The sequence below is a fragment of the Ovis canadensis genome, chromosome 1 (genome assembly GCF_042477335.2).
Source record: "Ovis canadensis isolate MfBH-ARS-UI-01 breed Bighorn chromosome 1, ARS-UI_OviCan_v2, whole genome shotgun sequence".
Lineage (NCBI taxonomy): Eukaryota > Metazoa > Chordata > Mammalia > Artiodactyla > Bovidae > Ovis > Ovis canadensis.
In genome coordinates this window covers 253,250,729-253,261,587 of record NC_091245.1, presented here as the reverse complement: position 1 = coordinate 253,261,587, position 10,859 = coordinate 253,250,729, and the positions used below count along the sequence as shown (strand labels likewise).

Here is a 10,859-nt window from a genome sequence, read left to right as displayed (position 1 = left end):
ATTACACTATGTATGTGTACCACATCTTTGTTCCTCAGTTAATGAATATTTAGGTTGCTTCCAGTGTCTTGGCTTTTGTAAATAGTGCTGCAATGAACATTGGGGGGCATGTATCTTTTTGAATTAGTTTTCTCCAGATATATGCCTAGGAGTGGGATTGCTGGATCATTTGGTAGTTCTTAGGGCTCCCCTGGTGGCTCAGAGGTTAAAGCGTCTGCCTCTAATACGGGAGACCTGGGCGCGATCTCTGGGTCAGGAAGATCCCCTGGAGAAGGAAATGGCAACCCACTCCAGTATTCTTGCCTGGAGAATCCCATGGACGGAGGAGCCTGGTGGGCTACAGTCCATGGGGTGGCAAAGAGTCGGACACGACTGAGCGACTTTTAACTTAACTTAACTTGGTAGTTCTATTTTTATTTTTTTAAGGAACCCCCATACTGCTCTCCATAGTGGCAATACTAATTTACATTCTCACCAACCAGAGGAGAGTTCCCCTTTCTCCACACCCTCTCCAGCTTTTATTATTTGTAGACTTTTGAATGATAATCATTCTGACCCATATGAAGTGATACCTCATTGTAGTTTTGATTTGTATTTATCTAATAATTAGTGATATGAGCATTTTTTCATTTGCTTTTTGGCTATGTTATTTTTTCTTTGGAGAAATATCTGTTTAGGTCTTATGCCCATGTTTTGATTGGATTGTTTATTTTTTGGAATTGAGCTGCATGAGCTATTTGTATTTTGGAGATTAACCCCTTCTTAATCACTTTGTTTGAAAATATTTTCTCCTATTCTGTGGGTTGTCTTTTCATTTTGTGTGTACTTTCCTTTACCGTGCAAAAGCTTTATGGATGATTTATCTGGTTTAGTGTTTCCATTTTCAATTCTGTCTAAAATTGTTTAACCCATTCATTGTATTTCTCACTTCCATGTTTACATATTTAATCCCTAGAAAAGAGATGGGAATACCAGACCATCTGACCTGCAGCAACAGTTAGAACTGGACATGGAACAACAGACTGGTTCCTAATAGGAAAAGGAGTACGTCAAGGCTGTATATTGTCACCCTGCTTATTTAACTTATATGCAGAGTACATCATGAGAAATGCTGGGCTGGAGGAAGCACAAGCTGGAATCAAGATTGCTGGAAGAAATATCAATAACCTCAGATATGCAGATGACACCACCCTTATGGCAGAAAGTGAAGAAGAACTAAAGAGCTTGTTGATGAAAGTGAAAGAGGAGAGCGAAACAGTTGGCTTAAAGCTCAACATTCAGAAAACGAAGATCATGGCATCCGGTCCTATCACTTCATGGCAAATAGATGGGGAAACAGTGGAAACAGTGTCAGACTTTATTTTGGGGGGCTCCAGAATCACTGCAGATGGTGATTGCAGCCATAAAATTAAAAGACACTTGCTCCTTGGAAGGAAAGTTATGGCCAACCTAGACGGCATATTAAAAAGCAGAGATATTACTTTGCCAACAAAGGTCCGTCTAGTCAAGGCTATGGTTTTTCCAGTGGTCACGTATGGATGTGAGAGTTGGACTATAAAGAAAGCTGAGTGCCTAAGAATTGATGCATTTGAACTGTGGTGTTGGAGAAGACTCTTGAGAGTCCTTGGACTGCAAGGAGATCCAACCAGTCCATCCTAAAGGAAATCAGTCCTGGGTGTTCTTTGGAAGGAATGGTGTTGAAGCTGAAGTTCCAATACTTTGGCCACCTGATGCAGAGAGCTGACTCATTGGAAAAGACCCTGATGCTGGGAAGGATTGAAGGCAGGAGAAGAAGGGGACCACAGAGGATGAGATTGTTGTATGGCATCACCGACTCAATGGGCATGGGTTTGGGTGGACTCCGGGAGTTGGTGATGGACAGGGAGGCCTGGCGTGCAGTGGTTCATGGGGTCACAGAGTCAGACACAACTGAGTGACTGAACTGAACTGAACTGAATTTTCTTTAGTTTCCTTTTAGAGTTGCCATATCTTTGATATTTTGTCTTAGCTACACTTATGTTGCTCTCTTTTGTGTCGTCAAAACATATCAATTTTATTTAATGTATTTTATATATGATAATTCATCAATCTCAGTTATTTGAGGAACTGGTCTTCCTTTTCTTTGTTTTGGATTATTTCTCATTTTTTCTTACTTATGGTAGTTTATTTCATTAATAATTTGATTTTGGATTATGAGTTTAGAATCACTGGGAGGTCATCTCCGAGAATATACTTAGCCGTGAGTATAAGGTATATTCTCTGAGAAAATTAGTTTTACATTTGCCAGGTTAACCATCTACCAGAGAATATCTTCAACTCTTAATAAACTGTCAGCTTCCCCTACCTGCTATTCTATTTCATTTTACCTTGATCCAAGATTGAGACAGGTACATTTATGTCCCATCTCCTTTTGTATTATGAAGTGTTTTTTTTTTTTTTTTTCCTTTTGCTTGTTAGATTACCTACTGGAGGAATTTTTTTTTTGAAGCCTGGGATTTTTTTTTTCAGGGCTTTGTAACCACTGACTTTTATTTTCTCTCCCTCATTAATTGGCCATTAAAACCAAAGCTCTAGGTCATCATAAATGATAGGTGCCACCTGTGTACCTTCTTGTTTTAGCATCTACTTTCCTGCCTGGGTTTCAGATATGTCATAATTTTTGGCCTTGGAAGATTTGTCTTACATTTTTGTTGTTGTTCAGTCACTCAGTTGTGAGTGACTCTTTGTGACTCCATGCACTGCAGCACACCAAGCTTCACTGTCCTTCACCATCTCCTGGATTTGCTGAAACTCACGTCCATCCAGCTGGTGATGCTATCCAACCATCTCGTCCTCTGTGATCCCCTTCTCCTCCTGCCTTTAATCCTTCCCCACATCAGGGTCTTTTCAAATGAGTTAGTTCTTCATCAAATAGCCAAAGTATTGGAGTTTCAGCTTCAGCATCAGTCCTTCCAATGAATATTCAGGACTGATTACCTTTAAGATTGACTTGCTTGATCTCCTTGCTGTCCAAGGGACTCTCAAGAGTCTTCTCCAACACCACAGTTCAAAAGCATCAATTCTTCGGCACTCAGCCTTCTTTATAGTCCAGCTCTCACATCCATACATGACTACTGGAAAAACCATAGCTTTGACTAGATGGACCTTTGTTGGCAAAGTAATATCTCTGCTTTTTAATATGCTGTGAGGGTTGGTGATAGCTTTTCTTCCAAGGACCAAACATCTTTTAATTTCATGACTGCAATCACTGTCTGCAGTGATTTTGAAACCCAAGAAAATAAAGTCTGTCACTGTTTCCATTGTTTCCCCATCTATTTTCCCATGAAGTGATGGGACCAGATGCCATGATCTTAGTGTTTTGAATGTTGAGTTTTAAGCCACCTTACATTATTACTAGCTGTATTATGTCTTTAAAAATATTAAAGCATTTTTTTCTGGGACTTTCCTATTGGCCCAGTGGTTAAGAATCCACACTCCAAAACAGGAGATGCAGATTTGATCTCTGGTTGGGGAACTAAGATCCCACATGCTGCAGGGCAACTAAGCCTGTGCAACAAGAGAAGCCCCCTATGTGCTGCAACTAGAGAAAGCCTGTGCACCACAACAAATAGCCCACATGCCCCAACAAAGACCCAGTGCAACTAAAATTTTTTAAAAAGGTCATATTTTAAAAAATCATAAATAATAAAAATATTAAAATAAGTTTTATCCATCAGTTTCAAGAGTGTTCTTGAGGATATTTTGGACTTTTTGGTTCACATGTTACTAAAAATTGATGCCCTCAGTTATTTCCAATGTAGATTATGAGGCTCTTGCAATAGAAGATATAGTTTTGCAAAGAGTGCCATCTTCCCTCTTTATGATAACCAGATAATTAGGCTGGGACTTGAGTCTGATAAGCTGCTATCTTATACTGCATAAGAAGGATGGATTGTTGAATTGTGGACAAGATGGTAGTACAGAAGATTTCATCTACTGGAGGCAGAGAACAATGATAGGAAATATTAAAGCATATTAAATAGAGATGTCTACTCTAAAAAGAAAGACACAAGTTTTCAGGGACTAGAAATAGAATAGAAAATCCAATCTCTGAATGGACAGCTGATATTTTGATGTATTTGTGGCACTGAAACTAAAACATGTAATGGGAACTGAGATTTATGTTCCTTCGAAGGGGCTGAAAATAGCCCATTGCCAATCATGAGAGGTCGAAGAGACAGTATTTCAAGACTGTACCTGTGGTTGATCAGGAAAGATAACTGAAACTTTGAATGCCAGTTGTGATTTGTGACACATAATTGCTTGGGGATTAAACCTGTGACTTTCTAGAATTCCAAAAGCCTTGACTATGAGTTGTGGTCGACTAGAAAGTGGAAACTATAAAAAAATATAACTGGGATGTAGAAAATGAATTCTTACTCAAAATGCACCCACCAGTCAAATTACCAAGTACATGGGGGAAATCCAAAGTAGTAAAACAAAAAATAACAGGAGATTTTACCTGTGAGGAAATTGAATTAAGGGAGCCATTGATTAATGTTTTAAAAATTTCAAAACATAAAGGGTAGAATAATATCTATGAAACAAAAATAGGAGTTTATAATACCAAATGGGAAAGTTTTGAAAAAGAATAAAGGAATTAAAATCTTGACAAAATTTTTTGAAATAAATGTTCTTGTGGAAGTATAAACAGAATACTGAAAACTTGATGAAAGGATTAATTGGATTTAAAAATAGAAAGTTGGAATTGATAAGGCATACAGCACATGATCTTAAGATGTTAAGAGTCATGGGAGATTGAGCAGTGCCATTATTTGACTGATTGGATTTCCAGATATGGGTTCAGTTCAGTTCAGTCTCTCAGGCGTGTCTGACTTTCTGCGACCCCATGAACTGCAGCACTCTCGTCCTCCCTGTCCATCACCAACTCCTGGAGTTCACTCAAACTCACGTCCATAGAGTCGGTGATGCCATCCAGCCATCTCATCCTCTGTCGTCCCCTTCTCCTCCTGCCCTCAATCCCTCCCAGTATCAGAGTCTTTTCCAATGAGTCAACTCTTTGCATGAGGTGGCCAAAGTACTGGAGTTTCAGCTTTAGCATCATTCCTTCCAAAGAACACCCAGGACTGATCTCCTTCAGAATGGACTGGTTGGATCTCCTTGCAGTCCAAGGGACTCTCAAGAGTGTTCTCCAACACCACAGTTCAAAAGCATCAATTCTTCAGCGCTCAGCCAGATATAGGTATATGTGGGTTATTACAAGAGACAGAGCCTAAGATTTTGTGGAAGTTCAGGCAAGATAATTTCTCATATTGATGGTTAACTAAACCCATCAAGCCAAATAAAAATAGCATCTACCTTTAGATATGTTACAGTCAAACTACAGGATGCCAAAGGAGAAAAAAACATTTTAAAATGGGCTAAAATGAAAAAAAAAAAAAAAAACAAAACAACTTAGCAATAAGCCTGGCCAAGGAGGTAAAAGACTTACATGCTGAGAACTATAAAACGTTGATAAAGGAAATTGAAGATGATTCAAAGAAATGGAAAGATAGCCTGTGTTCTTGGACTGGAAGAATTAATATTGTGAAACCAGCCATACTACCAAGTAAAGTACAGATTTAATGGGAACCCTATCAAATGACCCATGACATTTTTTACAGAACACACGTAATCCTAAAATTTATTTGGAACCATAAGAAACCCAGAATTGCCAAAGCAATCCTGAGGAAAAAAGAACAAAGTTGGAGGCATAACCATCCCAGACTTCAGACAGTAACACAGAACTACAGTAATCATAATAGCATGGTATTGGCAAACAGACATATGGATCAATGGAACAGAATAGAGAGCCTAGAAATAAACCTAGATACTTATGGTCAGTTACTCTTTGACAAAGGAGGCAAGCATATATAATAGAGAAAAGACAGTTTCTGCAGCAAGTGACTTAGGGAAAGCAGAATACCTGTATGTAAATCAGTGTTGGAACAGTCCCTCACACCATACACAAACTCAAAATGGCTTACAGATTTAACTTTAAGATATGACACCATAAAACTCCTAGAAAAGAATGTAGACAAAATATTCTCTGACATAAATCATAGCAGTGTTTTCATAGGTCAGTCTTTCAAGGCAATAGAAATGAAAGCAAAAATAGACAAATGGGACCTAATTAAACTTATGAGCTTTTGCATAGCAAAAGAAATCATAAAGAAAATGAAAAGAAAACCTACAGAGTGGGAGAAAATAGTTGCAACTTATGTCACTGACAAGGGCTTAATTTCCAAAATATAGAAACATATTATACAACTCAGTAACAAAAACCCAAACAATCCAATCAAAAAATGGGCAGAAGACCTAAAAAGACATTTCTCCAAAGAACACATGCTGCTACTGCTGCTAAGTTGCTTCAGTCATGTCCGACGCTGTGCGACCCCATATATGGCAGCCCACCAGGCTCCCCCGTCCCTGGGATTCTCCAGGCAAGAACACTGGAGTGGGTTGCCATTTCCTTCTCCAATGCATGAAAGTAAGAAGTGAAAGTGAAGTCGCTCAGTCCTCTCTGACTCTTAGCGACCCCATGGACTGCAGCCTACCAGGCTCCTCCGTCCATGGGATTTTCCAGGCAAGAGTACTGAAGTTATACAGAAGGCCAAAAAGCACATGAAAAGATGCTCAACATCACTACTTATTAGATAAATGCAAATCAAAACTACAATGGTGTATCACCTCATACAGTGAAAATGACCATTATTAAAAAGTCTGTATATAATAAATGCTGAAAAGGGTGTGGGGAAAAGGGAATCCTCCTACAGTGTTGAAAGGAATGTAAACTGGTACAGCTATTATGAATAACAGTATGGAGGTTCCTTTTTAAAATTTTTATTTATTTATTTATTGGCAGTGCTGGGTCTTTGTTGCTGCTCAGACTTTTCTCTAGTTGGGATGAGTGGGCTTCTCATTTGGGTGGCTTCTCTAGTTGTGGAGTACAGGCTATAGGTGCAGGGTCTTCAGTAGTTGTGGTTCATGGCTCAGTAGTTGTGGTTCCTGGGCTCTAGAGCACACTCTCAGTAATTATGATACAAGGGCTTAGTTGCTCTGCTGCATGTGGGGTCTTCCCAGACCAGGGATTGAACCCATGTCTCCTGTATTGGCAGGCAGATTCTTTACCACAGAACCCCAAGGGAAGTCCAGGAGGTTTCTTAAAAAAACTAAAAACAGTTGCCGTATGGTCCAGTAATCTCACTCCTGGGCAAATATCCAGAGAAAACTCTGATTTGAAAAGACACAGGCACCCCAGTGTTCATGGTAACACTATTTAAAATAGCCAAAACATGGCAACAGTCTAAATGTCCATCCACAGATGAATGGATAAAAGAGATATGGTATACGTATACAGTGGAATACTACTCAACCATAAAAAGAATGAAGTAATGCCATTTGCAGCAATATGGATGGATCTTGAGAGTATCATACGAAGAGAAATAAGTCAGAGAAAGACAAATATCATATCACTTATATGTAGAATCTAAACTATGATACAAATGAATGGATTTACAAAACAGAAACAGAATCAGAGACACAGAAAACAATCTTATGCTTACCAAAGGGGACAGTGGGTGGGGGAGGGATTAATTAGGAACTTGGGACTAGCAGATACAAACTACTATATATATGAAATAGATAAACAATAAAGTCCTACTGTATAGCATGGGGAACTATGTTCAATATTCTGTAATAAACCATAATGGAAAAGTGAAACTATATTCAATATCTTGTAATAAACCATAATGGAAAAGTGAGTCACTCAGTTGTGTCCAATTCTTTGCAACCCCATGGAATTCTCCAGGCCAGAACACTGGAGTGGGTAGCCTTTCCCTTCTCCAGGGGATCTTTCCAACCCAGGGATTGAACCCAGGTCTCCTGGGTTCTGGGCAGATTCTTTACCAGCTGATCCACTAGGGAAGCCCAAGAATACTGGAGTGGGCAGCCTATCCCTTCTCCAGCAGATCTTCCTGACCCAGGAATCAAACCGGGGTCTCCTGCGTTGCAGGCTGATTCTTTACCAACTGAACTATCAGGAAAGCCCCAAACCATAATGGAAAAGAATATGAAAAATAATACATATATCTGAATCACTTTGCTGTACACCAGAAACTAACACAACAATGTAAATGAACTGTACTTCAATAAAAATAGCAACATTTTTATCTTTAAAGTACTTTAATGTCACATTAAAATTAGGAATGAATATATAATAAAACATTTTCAGTAATAAGAGACTTAGAGTATGCTACATAAAAACATGTTGAGATTTACAAAACCAAGATAGTTTACTATAATATGATACAGTGGGAGAACAATTTTTAAAGGATATTCTTCAGCAAGAAAACTGAGGCTAGACTTTGAGAGTGGAATGTAAGAATAAAATAGTAGAGAAGAAATGGCAAAAGCATGTTGGTGTATATAAACAGTATTAATATATATATAAATACCATTAGATTTTATTTCTCTTATAAAAATGTGAAGCAAATGTGGTAATAAATTAATGTTTTAAAAGAAGTTTGATATAAGAAAAAATTCGAGGTAGAATTCTAAATGGAAGCGAACTTCCTCAGGTTAAGAGGAAGCTAAGAACAAACATCATGCTGTTTGGCAGCCATCATACTATTTTGCAGTTTCCCAAAGGAGCAGCTCCAAACACCAAGAAAGAGAAAAGCTCTGGCAAAATATCTTTATAAATTCATGAGAAAACATATAAGGAAGGAAATTAACAACATGAGAAATCCCCAGCAATTTCCTGTTTGGGGGAGCAGTAGGGTAATAACCGTATGGTGCCAGAGAGAGTAGAATTTGCCGAGAAAATAACTGATGCGAAAGGAAGGGGAATGGAGAGGCCTGAGAATGATGCGTAAAAAAGTCCAGACGTCAGAAAACACATTGTCTGGTATCTGCGGACAGATTTTCCATTTCAAAGATGAGATCTAGAATCTGCTTTCTCTTCTTGACGTCTTCTCCTGCCACTATAGGCAGTCTGAAGGGAAAAAGAAACTGTTGGTTCAAGGCACATGAGATGCTTAATTTCCAGGTTGTAGGACTTTCAATGTAAAGGACACTGGGAAGTCCATTGGGCCGCCAGGATGGTAGCTGCAATTGTGTGCTTGTGGACCAGATCGTAGTTCATTCTGGAAACAGACATCTCCGAGCCTTGGGCGCAGGACCGTGAGGGCGCGGGGGGCGCTCGTGAGGGCTCGGACTTGGAAAGGGCGGTAGAGGTTGGAGTGGTGAGTCAGGGAAGGGCTCCAGAAAGTGGACGTCTAGGTGGTCGTCGTGGTGAGGAGAGCATCTCTCTGGACTAGAGTTAGGCGCCCGAGGCCAGAACTCTGGGAAGAAGCCTTGTGCGTCGGGGCGCCACACCCTGGCGTCTGGGCTGCGGAGCCCAGCGATGAGGCCGCCTGCCGGATCCATCTCTGGTGACAGGAAGTCGGAGCCCGAGTTGGCGTCGTCCCCGTTGGTCTCTTCTTCGCAGGCGACCTCTGGCACAGCTCCGCAGAATTCCGGTTCCAGAGCCGTGTACTCCCTGGGAGGGCTCAGGACAGCAGCCCGTTCAAGGACCTGTCCCGACGGGCCTTCCACCCTCGAGCCCAAGAGGGCCTCGGGGACCAGTGTGAGGATGAAATCTCCGAGAGCCACCTGCAGCACGGACGTGGGCTCGGGCTCTAGCACCAGATCTACGTCGTCCAGGGGCAGATGCAGGGCACAGCCAGCGGGCAGAACCAGCAGGCATGTCAGCGCGCCCGCAGCCGTAGATCCTGTCAGGTTGTCGACGCTGGGCGCCGTCTCGGACTCGGACTCGGGGCGCGCGCGCTCCTCCGTTCGGCGGCGCTTGGCAGGGCCGGGTTCTCCGGCCTGGTTTCCCCATCGGTCAGAGGAGTAGGCACCGGGGCTTCGAGGCCTGCTGCCCATCAGTTCGACAGAAGGACGGCACTTCTGGGGCCTGGCAGAGGGCAACGAGGAGCTCAGTCCTGCACGCTGTGACGCGGTGCGGGCCAGCTGGGGCGCAGGACGGCGCGATGGTGGGCGAGTCCTCAGAGCTCCGGGACTGCCTCCCTGTGGTCTTGCAGTCCAGGCTTCAAGGGTATCGGCGTCGAGCGCTGGGCTGAGCCTCTCGCCTTCTAGTCTTCAGCACCTCACACCGATTAGTCAGTGCACCAGACGGCCAAAGATGTTGCAAGTGACGCCAGTGGAATCTTCGTCGTAAAATGTCACGCTAAGCCCCGCCCCTCGGCGCCCCCGCCCCCACGGAGGCCCCGCCCCACAGAACTCGCGGTATCTGTGCTGACCAATAGTCAGGGCTGTAGTTGATAGGTCACAGTAGGGAACTACTTTTATAGTCCTCCAGGGGGCGGAATATTTGTGTGCCTCATTTTTAGGGGGAAAAAAGAAAAGATACACCAATAATAGAACTGTAGATATTAGTTACCTTTAAGTTAATGTTTTCATTTGATTTCAGGCATGGTAGAGAAAGAAACCATGGTCGGCTTCCTTGGTAACTCAGTGAAGTATCTGCTTGCAATGCAGGAGACTCTGGTTCGATCCCTGGGTCGGGAAGATCCTTTGAAGAAGGGCATGGCTATCCCCTCCAGTATTCTTGCCTAGAAAATCCCATGGACAGCGGAGACTGGAGGGCTACAGTTCATGGAGTCGCAAAGAGTCGGACATGACTGAGTGACTAACACACACACAGAGAAAGACAACCACTCAAATAGACCACCTCCTTGGCAGCATAAAACAGACCTATCTAAATGCTCCATGAAAATCCTTTAAAGCTTGGTTTCTGAAGAGTAAATAGAAAATAC

General features: G+C 41.8%; 1 protein-coding gene across 1 annotated transcript; it reads right to left on the bottom strand.

The window, feature by feature from the left end:
- Positions 1–9,180: 9,180 nt before the first annotated feature.
- LOC138931553 (proline-rich protein 23B-like) lies at positions 9,181–9,966 on the bottom strand. Its single transcript, XM_070292437.1, has one exon. It carries the CDS (start codon positions 9,964–9,966, stop codon positions 9,181–9,183), a length of 786 nt encoding a protein of 261 aa, XP_070148538.1.
- Between the last annotated feature and the right edge of the window lie 893 nt (positions 9,967–10,859).